Source organism: Phycodurus eques, chromosome 6 (genome assembly GCF_024500275.1).
Source record: "Phycodurus eques isolate BA_2022a chromosome 6, UOR_Pequ_1.1, whole genome shotgun sequence".
Lineage (NCBI taxonomy): Eukaryota > Metazoa > Chordata > Actinopteri > Syngnathiformes > Syngnathidae > Phycodurus > Phycodurus eques.
In genome coordinates, this window is record NC_084530.1 from 1,194,874 (window position 1) to 1,209,671 (window position 14,798).

A 14,798-nucleotide genomic window follows, 5' to 3' on the forward strand; every position below is an offset into this window, starting at 1 on the left:
CCACCAGGCGCTTGCCATGGAGCCCCACCTCCAGGCCTGGCTCCAGATAGGGGTCCAAGTGACCCGAGTCAGGGCGAGGGGAAAACGCCATCCATTAATAGTCATCGTCACAGTCATACTTTGTCTGGTTCCTCACCTTGGAACTGTTTGCCATTGGTGACCAGGAGCACAAAGCCCCAGGCAACTTAGCTCCTAGAATCACTTAGACAAACAAACACCTCCAAGCCAAGCCATGATAATGGCTTGGAGGTGCCTCTCGCCCGAAGATAGCTGGGATCGGCTCCAGCACGCCCGCGAACCCAGTGAGGATAAGCGGTACGGAAGATGAATGACTCAATTTATGTGGTTGTAAGCAAATGAGCGAAAGACTTGCACACACCCAGAACACGTGTGTGTGTCTGTGTGTGTGTGTAACAGACAAACAAAAATATCCACTCAGGAGAAGATTTAATCGGAATAGCATATTTCATACAAATGCCAACTCAATGTACTCAGCACACATTGAACATGAAACAAAACGTAAGAAACAAGGAAACACATTCCCTAGTCCCAAATTAAGAAATGTTGATTAAAATCCAATGATTTGAAAATCACAAACTCACATAGTTAAAAGTGAGATAGTTTAGCATTTCAAGAATCAATTCCAATATAGCTGTCAGCTTTCACATGGTCAAGAAAAGCACAATTTTCAGTGCTTTAAGCTTCTTCTATTGTCGCTAAATCGCGACCCACTTTTACTGAAGTTAGGAACAAGCAAGAACACGTTCAAAAATAGCTTTTGAAAACATTTTTTTTCCTACATACACACCTATGGGGAATTTAGAGTCTTCAATTAACTTACCACGCGTGATTTGAACCCTCGGTCATCAGAACTGTGAGGTAGAATCCACTGTAGTTGTTCTCCTCTTTAGGGAATAAAGCCTGAAGACCAAAACAAAAATGTAAGTTTTAACAGTCTGAATTATAATGCTTTATATTTTTTACTACCTGTCCGCAAGCCACCCAAAATGGCTCCCCGTCTGATAGTTGGGTCCCAACCCACTAGTTGAGAATCAGTGCAAGGTTCATACAGGTTTTAGTCTGTAGGATTATTTATTATTTTTATTATTAGACATAACATGAGATGAACATTCATAAACATGGCCCTGTTCCAACAATTTATTTACTCCACTGTAACTACCTGCTCTGCTGCTTAATTCTTCTTAATCTGTTTCATCTTAATTGCAGTTTGTCATTGCAAAAGGGCAAATAATTAGTGGAGCATCATTTTTTCCAGATTTATTTGTACAGGGACTGAAGAATGGATGCACTGTGTCATGAAATTCATCTCTGAATCTGTAGATAAGCACTTTTGCCTCCACATTGTAGAAAGACACAACTCCCTTGTCACAATCCACAAAGACTCCAACGCGTGAGGGTCTGGGTTTCACTTGAATGATGGTTGACGGTTCTGTTCGAAAAGTGTAGTCAACTTGATCTCGTAGACTCAAGAACCAGAAGCCATGCGCAGGATTTACAGTGATTTTGCCCTTTCGTCTAATAGATCGGCTCGCTACTCCCAAGTCCCAGTCAGTCTTTTCACCCACTTCTACCTGCAGAATGACAATGGGGTGCAATATTAAGATAATTGTCATTGCAGAAACCATCTTCACTTGCTGATAGGTATGTGATGTCTTCTGTTCAATTGGAATCTTGCAACCACTCATCCATCCATGTCTTCTAATATAGGCTCCTTTAAAAAACAGATTTAAAAGAATCCATTTGTCTTTTGTTAGTCCGTGACAACTGTGCCTCTCGTCACCTTAAAGTTGCCCTAACAGTGTTAATAGTATAAAAAAAAAAAAAAAAAAAAAAAAAAAGATTTACAGGTGTCCATTTTCTATACCACTTAGCCTTATTAGAGAGCTGGAGCCAAGCCCAGTTCATTTTTGGCAACGGGCAGGCTACACCCTGGACTGGTCGCCAGTCTAATCACAAGGCGCACATACTTGAGACAGAAAACCACTGACACATTAATTCAGTGGAAACTGAACCCTCACTGCCTCCATTGAAGTCTGGCGAGTGAACTGCTACCCTAGTAGTGACTTAACTACAGTAGTGTATCGGTTTCATCAAACTTTAGCCAGTTAAATGCCCATAAACAACAATTTAGACGTCATCTACATTGTAATCAATGAATGATCGGCACCCAATAATGAAAAGAGGATCTTCAGAGCACTGTCAAAAGTTTACACGCTCCAGGAGCATTTGCTCCATTATCTGGGACCATAATCTCAGCCAATGCAGATCAGATTTTTTTAAATTTCAAACGTGTAAACAAGTACGATATTTAACAAAAGTATAATGCAGTAATTTATGAAAATAATAATGTCAAAAATATCAGCACATACAAATAAAACTCTAAGGAATATACAAAATAAATTTAAAAAAAATCAACACAAAATAGGTAGCAAGTTGTCCGTTTACACATACAGTATCTGATCATTTACATATTCAAGAATGAATAGGGGAAAAAAAAAAAAGTATAAACTTATCAATTCCTACCCCCAAAGAAGAAATCCGACAGCATGGACAATTCTTTTTTTTTGCAGTATAAACAGGATTTGGAATGAACTCCTGTGTTTCCCCAACCATCTGAACAGTAATTTAAATATGGTAACACGAGAGAACAGTACAAAATGATCAGTGATTTTGCTTTTGCCAGAACAGAACTTTCTTTGCACACGATTAAAATGTTATCGTAATATACTACTCATGCTGACATTTTCCACTTACCACTTCACTAGTTATTGAGGAGCAATAAGCCACTCGTTCTTGTTAAGCATCATCAGCGCCTAGTGCAGCAAAGGCAGACAGTTTGGCCAAAGATCGACTTTGCGCTCTGCGAATCTAAAATCGAACTTCACAAAGAAATGTGAAATAGTGGCGAGAACTATGTCAGCAACCTGATTAATCTGTAATGTAAAAGAAGTCACTTGAAATAGACAGAAAGCGTAACAGCGATGACTAAGTAGCAAGGAGCTGCTGAGGCACAAGTCTGGTTTGGTGCTGCTACTAAAGCTGGACGAAAATCAAACGATGGTTTGATTCAATGTTACCTCCTTGTTCACTCTCATTCCAACCCAGGATGCAGTGGAAACTGTGAGGCAAAGGTTACTACTTGATCACGGTCTCCAAGACAGATCTACACTTGACGCAGAACAGATATGCCACTTGCTGGAACTTTTTCGTAACAAGACCTGCTTTCAATCCATGGGATAATTTCATAGAAGAAGAAGAAGAAAAATAGGATTATTGCAATAGTTTCTGTGGTTTCCCCCATCGTAGCCATCCTTGGCATGGAGGACATGGAAAGGAGGGTCCTGAACTCCTTTAAGGGAACAGCTCTAAATTATTGATACACGTGTATCACACATGGGTTAAAATCAAAAGCCAAGAAGTGCAAGCCTTCACCAAGCACAATAACTCAGAGGACTATGACATCAAGTTCACACGTGAGGATGTCAAAAACAACTAAGTTGCCTTTTTTGGACTGTGATGTCCACATTGGAGACAGCAAGGGCCTCCATATTGGGTGTACAGAAAACACACACACACACACTGACCAATTCTTACTTTTTGACTCACACCATCAACTGAAACAGTTGATTGGAAGTTTTCAGTTTTGAGGTTAGAACATTATCAACTCTGTTGTAGAGAGTTGATAATGTTCTAACCACCCCACAGGCCAAAGAGAAAGACCATAGGTACCTGAGAGAGGTTTCTCAAAACCTGTAGTTACCTTCGCTGGTCGTCTGTGAATCAGAATCAGAATCATCTTTATTTGCCAAGCATGTCCAAAAAACACACAAGGAATTTGTCTCCGGTAGTTGGAGCCGCCGCTCTTGCAGTTCAAGAAGAGACAAGAGCAAGTGCAATCGGGGGTTATACAAGGTGGATGAGAACAAAACAAAACAAAAACAAAACAAAAAAAAGAGTAAAAGATGTAATAGTATTGTCATTCTGTCTGTAGGAAGGATTTCACTCGAGGATTCAACACAACATTCCAGTACACTTCAAACCTGGTCACACGCGGAGATAAAGACCGGACACGTCATACCCAGAAAAGCAATGAGGAATGCACTGATGTCAGATAAGGGACTCAGCTGTCTACCTGCACTTCAACGAGAAACGGGAGTCTTTTGAGGACAAAAATGTGGAGACCGAGAAGATAGATGGTTTGATAAAAGGAGTGAGAGGCCATCGACATTAAGGGTGAAAGACCATCTCGAAACAGAGGAGGGGGCTTACCACACCACCTGTCTCCCATATGCAATGCAGTCGTTTCATCCCTTCCACAGAGACTCGATAACTCTGCCTCGAATAAATAACACCACCTCAATTCGCATTGAGGTGGCTTCCCAATTTTGGTTTTACAACTGAATGGAATATTAACAAGGGAGATTCCACCCAACCACTACTGCTGTCAGGCATAAGCCTCTCTGCAACGCATCTTCACGACTGTCATATTGCATTCCAAAAGAGTGACACCATTCATGGTTTGGACCAGTTCAGGGTGTATCCCCCCCCCCCCTTGCCCAGAGTCAGCTGGGATAGGCTGCAGCATGCCAGCGACCCTCGTGGAGGATAAGCGGTATGGAAAATGGATGGATGGATGGATGGCATTCATGGTTTGGGGCGTGCCTCTAACTTGGAGGATAAATAGTTGCGTTTCCACAGTTACCTCCCAGTAATGACGTCCTGACCGAAATCCCTGGTGAGCCAGCACACACACCACCCGATCAAACCGGTTTGGGCTGTCAGGTACAGGCCGCTGACTGCCACCACAAAAGACCTGCTTCCCATCTACCGAGATGATGAGATGAGGGTGGGCTGTATTTGGGTCAAGCGTTATATTTGCTGTCACGTTCAAAGAGAAGCATTGATTGGTTAAATTTGATGACGTTTCAACATGCATACATAAATGAATAAGAAACATTCCAAATATAAAAATACCTGCATAATCTTGAACCATTTTTGCCCCTGCAGGAAAAAAATGGATAGTCAGTGCATTCTTTTTGTTTGTGTGTGTGTGTTTGTTATTGACAAGTCAGAACTTACTTGGTTTAGGTCTGTCGACAGATCGGAGCAATAAGGATTTGTTGCCTGTTAATTGAAGAGAAAATATGTACTGTTATCAATCAACAAATAAGAAACAGGTTTGAAATACATTTCAAATGGACCCTGAAGCACAAAACACGTAATATGAAGATTCGCATATAACGAAACATTTTGGAACTATTTCCAAATAAACAGCGTTTCCGCACATCAGGCGCTGTAACGGTGTAGCGCTGCAAACGTGTGCCACATTTCATTTATTAAAAAAAAAAAAAAAAAAAAAAAGATGGGTCACATCATTCATAATAACGTAATACATATAAGTTTATTGTAATAATGAATTCATTATTTTTTATTGTATTTTTTATAATGGAATAAATTATGAATAATTAAACTGTTTTAATTAAACAATTGTGGCTCAATGCATCAATATCAGATAGTTTATTAGACTACTATTCAGTGATAGTAGTGTATGGGGGGGGGGGGGGGGGGGGAAGGAAAAAAAAAAAAAAAACGAATGCCCAATCAGAATTTTCCCATCTGAATCACAACGAATCAAAAAATAACATAATACGTCAATTCTGACGACACCTGCAACACTGGCCATGCCACATTTACTTCAAAAACACAAAATATGCGTTTATGAGCACACCCATTTTGACTTGGTGCGCAACGCTTTTGCGCATCCCTGGCGGTCGGGGACTTGTCCTCTGTTTTGCAGATGGGGGGGAAAAAATAAAAATTAAAATTAAAAACACCCTGCGGTAGCGTTTGTTTCTGCTCCGAAGCAAATTTGGGTAGATTTTGGGAGGAAAGTGTTGTCCCACGTATGGAAACACTTTGTTCTTTTTTGGGTTTGGTCCCTGTACTGTTAGTTCAATTTTGTTGTTGTTGTTGTTGTTGTTGTTCCATGCAAAATGAAATTAAAATACGCACATTGTGCCTTACACTTTTTAGATTCAGCTGCAAGATGATTGGCATTTCCACCTTGCGGTGAAAAGCTGAACTTACACACACGTTTTCTGGGAAACAATTCTTTATTTTTCTATCAGCGAACAGCGTTTTGTCGTTTTCCCAATAATATACGAATGCAAAACTAAATATTAGTAAAGTTTATGAAGTTTTCAAACATGCACATTGGCTTTTTCATTCTTTGGACTATGATATCACATAGCCCTTCACTTTAAAGAGCACAAGGAGTCACAATTTGAATCTGATTCGTCATTCATGCACGCACGAGTAGCGAGTGGGGATATACTGTACACCACGATTCCGAGGACTAGTATATCCAATGAATTATTCCAAATATTTATGAATGCAAAATGAAAAAAATAAATAAAATAAAAATGACTAGATACACTTTGATGAACACATTTTGGGAATAAAACTGCTAAATTAATGCAATGAATATAAAAGGACTTTTGGTGAAAGAACACCCACCACTGGTTGAGCTCATAATTATGGCTCGACTCCACATAACCTTCTATCGTTTGTGTGCAAAATGTCTCAGTCTTTTGTTGAGTAAAATCTCTTCCAGTTTGGACTTTGCTAGACTTACATTCCATTGGAAGTTTTTGGATCTCTTCTTGAAAACGCTCTGTCATTTGGCTGACAGATTCTAGAATTGTCCCAGTCGTCATTTCGGACGACATTGAGACATTTGAGCTATCGTTCAACTGTGGTGGGGTGGACAAGGAAGGGAACATCTGGAAAGAGAACATGTGTAATTCATTAATACAAACACATATAAATGGGATATCACTGAAATCCGAATTGTTTGACAGTTGGTATTGGCCCCCTTCTCAAATTCCTATATTTTTTTGCATAGTTTTGCCACTTTAATGTTTAGGACTATCAAACAAATGTAAATATCAGACGAATATAACCCAAGGGAACTTAAAATGTTTATTTAAGTGGTGATTTCATTTATTACGAAAAATTATTCGACGCTACCTGGCCCTGTGTGAAAAAGTAATGGCCCCCTAAACCGAATAACTGGTAGGGCCATCCTCAGCAGCAACAACTAAAATGAAGCGTTTTCTATAACTGGCAATGAGTCTTCCAGATCTCTGTGGAGATATTTTGACCCACTCTTCCTTGCAGAATTGGTGGAATTCAGCAAGAATGGCTGGTTTTCGAACAACGCCACTGCATTTCAATCCGAGTCAAGTCTGGACTTTGGCCAGGCCACTCCAAAACCTTTTATTTATTTTTTATTTTATTTTTTATAGCCATTCAGATTTGGACTTTTTGAGGTCACAAACTGATGGCTTAACATTCTCCTTCAGGATTTTCTGTTTTGTCAGACACATTCTGTTTAAGTGATTTCTTGGTTGAACAGGTCTGGAGGTAATCAGGCTTTAGTATGATCAGTGAAAATGATCCAAAAGTTCTGATTAGCCACAATTAATTCATGATTTAACAAGGGAGGAAATTACTACTCGTTAGAGGCTGTTTCATACTCCTTGAACGCCGGCAGCTAGAACCATTCCACACATCCACACAGAGATGTAATTTCTGAATACTACGCTGTAGCAGACTAAAATGCGAGCGCGTTGGCCTGACGTTCCGCCTGTGTGCTCGGGACCTGCTTTGGCATTTAGATCATTGTAACGGTACTTTTACTCCGTTACAATGATCTAAATGCCGCTTGCTATACTTTTATTGATCAATCATTGGTTATTTATCAACTATTTCGTGAGCGAGACTACGACTACAAGTTCCGCATTGGGCACTTTTTGCTGCAATCCAATTTAAGCGCTAGTGACGTTTAAGTCTATTTCACCAATCAAACAACACAAGAAGTCACATGACCTCACACTACGTCTTATACTGGGCTTCCCGGGCATAGGTGTAAACACTACATAAGCCAGCCCGGTTTGATTGTCGTGCCTACGTGGCCACCATTTTGGGAAGGTCGTCGTTACCATGAACGCAATGGCGCGCTACTCGTGTTTACATTTAGACGACAAAAAACAACAGCTTTCATGTATTGTAGTGTTTGTCTGGCACTGTCTGCCCAAACGTGAATATATCAGCTCACTTTAGAAAGCTCTGTGCAGTGAATTTCAGATGTGTTGTTGTAGTTTTGACTGCGCATACACACATACTCACACGCATGCACACACACACACAGCAACATCAGAATTTGCACTTTCACATTTTATTATTTTTTAAATTTTCTTTTATTGATGTTCACGCTGTGGTTAAAATATAATATTCTCTGCGGGGGCCGGGTGGATCCCCCAGGCCCCACCTTACAATGTTTTTTTGTCACCTTTTTCATGCCTTTGGTGTTTGCATGTCCGATACTAGCACAAACAATTTGGTACATATTACAAGAAAAGTCCAGCACATTTCCCATGGGATTGGGTGCACAGTGAGCTGGGTGGTGGCCGAAGGCCAGTCCAATCCCTGATGAAATCAGATGGCTCAAGGAACGTGGAATGTCACTTCTATGACAGTGAAGGAACCTGAGCTAGTGTGTGAAGCTCTGTTTTTGGTCATGGATTGTCCATAACGAATACCATGTTCAAACATAAAGGTGTACATACGTGTACTGGTACCAGGACATCCTAGGCCACAGTTCAATGATCGACTTTGTAGTTGTGTAATCAGACTTGCGTCTTAATGTCTTGGACACTCAGGTAAAGTGAGGGTGGGATGGAGGTGTCAACCGATTACCACCTGGTGGTGGCGTGTTGGCTGCAATGGTGGGGGAAGATGCCGATCCGACCTGGCAGGCCCAAACATTTTGTGAGAGTCTGCTGGGAACGTCTGGCAGAATCCTCTGACAGAAGTTAGTCCCCCCCTGCGGCAGAACTTCACCCACAACACTACGTATCAAAGGAGAAGCACAGCAGATTTAACTTCGCACACGGACGCTAAATGAATTACAAGCCAGTCCCAAGTAGCATCAAAGCTGAGACACAGACAACTGGTTTCGTACCCGGACGCTAAATTAATTGACTTCCACCCCCAGCCAGCCTGGAGTGTCTCACCAACAGAAACTTCTCTTTTTCCCGCTGTTTTCAGTGACACTTGTTCCTTCTGGCTGGGACAATGGATGGATGGAGCACCAGCGACACCCACAGGTAGTGGAAAGCTACTCCAACCCCTGATTAACTAATCACAATCTTCACTGGACTTGAATGTTATATAATACTTTAAGAACTTGACATGAACGCCACCAGTGTTACCATCGGAATAGCGGCAGTAGTGATTGTATTTCTGCAAATTTGAATGTCTGCTGTCAAATCTGTTTGCCAACTGAACCGGACGAAACAACACACGTTTCTCTTTTTCAATAAATTAGCAAAGATTTCAACAATTGCGTTTTTTTTCCTGTCAATATGACGTGCTGTGTGTACATTAATGAGGGAAAAATGAACTTAAATGATTTTAACAAATAGCTGCAATATAACAAAGAGTGAAAAATTTCAGGGGGTCTGAAAACTTTCCATTGCCACTGAAAGTCGGCGAACCTCAAGGCCCTTAAAAATAAAAACCTGCTACCGGTGTTCTGGGTGCACAACCCCAAAGCTTGGGTCACCAAAATCCTTGCTTCAAACTGGTTCCATCAGAGGTTCATCTAAAAGTGTTGCTCATGATAGACAATGCCGGCAGTGAATTTAAATTATGAGAAAGTCCTAGCCAACACCACCTCCCTCTTCCAACCTATAGACCAGGGTTTCTTGGTTTCAAGGAATTTTACACACACACACAACTGTCTCCAACACATTGTGCAAGCAATGGATATGGACAAAAAAAATTATGCTGAGGTGATATTGGCGTCAATTTTCGATTGCCACGTTTAACTGTCACACACACTAATTTTAATGTATTAAACTATTCTGTTTTGTCAAATATACCCCAAACAGTCCATGGAAGAAAAGAAAAGTACACATCGTTCTATTTAACCTCTGTAGCTATCCTCAGAAGATCACCTGGGCCCTCTGTGCAACGTTTCTTAGGCTGTTTAGATACACCATCACTGTGTTCACATTCTTCTCTCAAAAGGTGCCACTTAAGTGGCTTCACTACGTTAGTTAAGGTCCCTGCCACCATTTTTAAAACTCTGCACATAGCTCTACTCCACAACGCCGAGAGACGCGGGGGGAGGGTCCGGAGACTGGAAATTATGTAGACTGACCAGAATGGTGAGTGGAATTCCTTTTTAATGCGACGTCCCACCTCTGCAATATCTGTTGCATTGGACTCGGACCCAATGCGCATGTCAAACCTTTAACAACAGTTTACCAATAAACGTCTGAGCGTCCCTAGACCGGAAATTACATCATAGAACGAGTCAGCAGCAATATAATAATCCGTATACAATTAACTATATACAATGTATCCTGCTCAACTAAAAGTGGATATAGATATAATTTGTAATATTTTAATTATCATATTAAATTTTAATTAGTTTCTTATTCAATAATTCAACTCACCAGTAGGGCTGTGCCCTACCGCCCATATTGACTAGCCGCCACTGATGGGATCCCAAAATGGAATGGTTCATAAAATTCAGCGATGCCGTCAAGACTACAGTGGAGATTGTACAAAACACTTTTCATCACGATGAAGAAACTGCGACAGCAGCTGCCAATCACCATATTCTTCGGGCCGAAAGCTGCATCTAAATGTACGCCTACTCCTGAAGCGACTGACGGAGAAGAGGAGATGTAACGCCTCTGTTTTGCTGTCAAATGTTTTTTGTTCGACAATAACTGTTTATTGTTCTACACCAACCGAACTGCACCGCTACAATAAAGAATAACAATAAAGGTAGGCTAATTTTTCATTCATCGAAATTGTTTTGTTTGCGCTTCTGTGCTATGTATTTTTAAACGTGAAGCAATGTTTGAGGATGTTTGAAATTTTATTCAAGTGTTTTGGGAACACAGTGTCACGAATATCGACCTCCACAAGAAGACAAAGACTGGCCTATTCCTTGAATAAGACCCCCGTGTCACAGGACGTCTGGACACAGGACAATAAAATTAAAGAAATTCCCCATCTGCATTCGGAGACAAACCTGCATGAATCTTGTAAATGTATACGTGGATTTCTGTGTCATTAATGTGTTGATTCTCCAGGTCTGACGATGAGACTGCTCGCGAAGAGCTATACAATTGTGTTTCATGCCAAACGTATGAATTGACCTTGTGTTGAACAACATTATTGGATATGACCGAACTAAAATTGAAACAATCATTTGGTATGCAGAAAAGTAAGAATCGGTGCATAGTAGTTTGGGGTTAGATCAACGATCTCACACGAGTCCGAACTTTATTCTCTCTCAACACGCTTCAATTCATTCACGCTCATCTCATGAGTTCAGCCATTCATGCTACATCCTGTTGTCTTACGTATGTATGCTTGTTTTTTATTTGTGTAGTAAAGTCCCTCTGCATTTGTCCCCATAATTACCCTGTAGTTGATATATTTTTTTTATTAAACATCCTATTGTGGACTGTGTGTGTTTGAGTCAAGATACTGGCCTCCTTTCGTGAATGCACTTGGCGGGGAAGGCTTCGATGACCTCACCAAAAATAAAGTCTGCACCCGAGAACTAATTCTATAAAACTGTGGCAACTCTTTCAGGAAAAAGATTTATCCACAAGGTTTTTCGGCGTTTTGTCCTGCTGTTAGCTAATCAACGACGCGGTGCCCCATTTTCTTTAGTTTAGTTGCAACATCCTAACCGTTCCGCTTGAAACAGACCCCAGGTGACGAAGGTGAACGCAAACGTTATCCTCCGACCCCTTAGCAAATTAATTACGTTTTTATTTCACACCAATATACGCTACAATAGTATGTGGTGTATGGGTCAAGCCTATGTTAAAAAAAAAACTGCTGGCTTTAGCGAAAGTGCTTATTTGAGGGTTGGGATCTGTCTTATTTAGACCTGTAGAAAAAGTATGTGGTCTTCTGTCAGAGCAAGATGGCCCAGTGATGTGCTCCTGTTTTTCAACTCTGCGATCTCCTCTTCGAGGACCGTCAGCAAGCTCTGACTCCTATGGTGGGCAGTTCTACGATTCATCTCTATCACCTAGGGATAAATAAAAAAATAAAAAATAAAAAAGAATAAATGACTACTATGAACTAAATGGTGCAGTTCAATTTTGTTCACCATGGGCCATAAAAGCATTCTCTTGTGCACTTCCAGTTGTGTATGTGGGGTAGTGATATTTGGTTCCCCTAATAACATAGCATTAAATAATAAGAGCATAAACTTTCCCATGAATTACAGGTAACATATTATGGTAAATCAACTCTTTAAATGTATGAATACAAATAGTTCTGGAGTGCCTGCCCACCCATCAACTGAGAAATACGCAATCCAGTGAATATTTAGTGTACTGTGTATTTTCTAAAACTCCTAAGCAAGCCTTTCAGGATTTTTATGTGGAATAATTTCAATGAAAATGTCTTATTTTACACAACACCACTGTAATATTAAAGGGGGTGTCATTTGTGTTTGGCTACATGTCTGTTACAGGAACATGCAGTGATCTGCACAAAAACTGAATTTAATTTGGTGGCTTAGGGGCATATTCTCCCATATGCTTAAGTCAGACCATCCTGCCGTCCACTTAATTCTATCATTTGTGCACCTTCTAGAGGCTGTTGTAAGTGTAGGGTCTCCGTGATGAAACATCATCGTGCACGTTTGGATTCAATTCCGTGCTCCGAGCCTCCGGCGGCTGGTGGCAGCATGGCGGCTACACTCAGCATGCTGACAGTGCGGGAGACACCTGGCCCATATACGCTCACCGACTGGGCAACGGCTGTAAATGTGTCCAACTACATTATGCCGATCCACGGCCGAACGTTGACATATTATGTCACATTAACTGGCAAAGTTAAATTCAGCGCCAGGACAATATTTGTCTTGCACCAGCGAGGGGCATTTTCACTTCAAACATGCCGCATGGCAGCTTAGAGTTTGTCTGAAAGTGCCGCTCACAACAACTGCAGTCAACTTAATGACACAATGGTGGGTTAGATTTGGAATCATTTTGTTTTTATTTGATCTATGTCATCGTGGGTCGTGAAATCCGTTGTAGCGACGCGCTTGAGTGTGTGGTGCTGGTATGGTTGCTTGACCCATGCTGATCAACAGCTGGCTCGCTCGCTTTCTTATTGATGGATTTCCAAGCGTATTCAGTCATAAGCACAATACTTGGTTTTAATTACAAATATAGATTAGAGAATACAAAAACATATGCTCCTTCAAAGTAGCCTGCTAGACAAGCGATGCTCATGTCTCACCTGGACACTTAACTTCCGTATACGCTACTTGGGTTAATTTGACATTTAAAGTATTGACATATTTTCCAAATGAACTTTTGGCAATCACATGTCTCAGGGAAACTCCACTTTCCAGTTATTGAATCCTCACTAAGACTTCAGTGAGTCACGACTTATGGGCGGTTGCGCACATATTCACCCAGTGTGCGCGGGCGTGGGGTCAGAAGTCAAATATGGGAGAATTGGCGCACCTTGCAGCATATGCAAGCCAAACGCTTAAAAAGAACACTTGTGCACCAATGGGAGTAATTTCTCGTGTATAATGCGCATTTTTTACCCCCAAAAAATGTCAAAAGTCCACATTATACATAGGTATAGGAGAAAATGAAAAAGACTTTCACGTGTTATAAATGTAAGCAGACATCTAGAGGTTATGAAATGCTGTACACTTTCATTCCGCTATGCCACCGCCCCCTAGAGGTTATGAAAAAGTTGTACACTTTCATTCTAGTATGGCACCTAGAGGTTCTGAAAAAGGTGTAGACTACACTTTCATTCCAATACGACAGGGGTACATATGACTGCATATATGTACAATTGTACTCATAAGTTTACATACCCAGGCAGAATTTGTGAAATGTTTTTTTTTTTTTTTTTTTTTTTTTTTTTAATACGAATGATGACTGAACAACAACTATCATTTATTTCTTTATGGTTATGTTTTGTTTAATGATAATGCTTTTGTGAAATGCTTGACAGTTTAATTTGAATCCCATTAAAATAAAATTAAATGTGTTTCGCCTGGTCCTTCATGTTTTCTTAAAAGAAAAACAAATTCTGCCTGGGTAATCAAACATATGAGCACAACTGTGTGTTTTCTCATTTACTAAATAATAGTAGGGCTGTGAATTTCAAAATAAGAGCAAGTAAATAAAAAGAAAGTATGTGTTCAAATAAAGTGCTTAACTTCAGAATATTTGTAAAAACTAACAAAATACAGATAATACTTCATGTTTTGATCATATGGGTAAAAGCAAAATCATGGAATGTAAAAATGCATTATACATAGGTTGAAAGGTTTTCCAGAATCTTTAGGTCCACTTTGGGGGTGCGCATTATACATAGGTACGTACGCATTATACACGAGAAAATACAGTATTTTCATGAGTGTCCTATAAAGGGTTAATCTATTAAATTTGAGTACCTTCAGCATTTTTTTCCCCATGTATTATCGTTATTTGAGCTGTCACATGATTTGTGCACCCGTGGTAATGTCACAGTGGCTCGAGGAGCGCAACTGCAGTTGGTAGACGATAGAGTGAGTACAGGATTATAAATTTGTTTGGCTGTGTGTTTTCATGACAAGTGAGCAGCCACACAGAAGTGCACATTTAAGTTCCCGATTAACAATAGCCAGTACTTGTATGTTATTAGTGTTTTATTCA

At 40.4% G+C, this 14,798-nt stretch overlaps 1 protein-coding gene across 4 annotated transcripts in view; it reads right to left on the reverse strand.

Annotated features, from left to right (window-relative positions):
- Window positions 1-430: 430 nt before the first annotated feature.
- btr01 (bloodthirsty-related gene family, member 1) overlaps window positions 431-14,798 on the reverse strand; it is a 32,258-nt gene continuing 17,890 nt past the window's right edge. For 2 of the 4 annotated variants that reach the window (XM_061679214.1, XM_061679215.1), the window contains exons 6-11: window positions 12,008-12,151; window positions 6,656-6,803; window positions 5,101-5,145; window positions 4,996-5,022; window positions 4,724-4,899; window positions 431-1,592 (exon numbers count right to left, since the gene is read on the reverse strand). In XM_061679214.1, coding sequence (XP_061535198.1) covers window positions 1,218-1,592; window positions 4,724-4,899; window positions 4,996-5,022; window positions 5,101-5,145; window positions 6,656-6,803; window positions 12,008-12,151 — 915 coding nt within the window. In that variant the 3' untranslated portion in view covers window positions 431-1,217. Of the gene's footprint in view, window positions 1,593-1,631; window positions 1,733-4,723; window positions 4,900-4,995; window positions 5,023-5,100; window positions 5,146-6,655; window positions 6,804-12,007; window positions 12,152-14,798 lie in introns of those variants that run through there. The other 2 variants (XM_061679217.1, XM_061679216.1) reach the window with 2 other exon arrangements.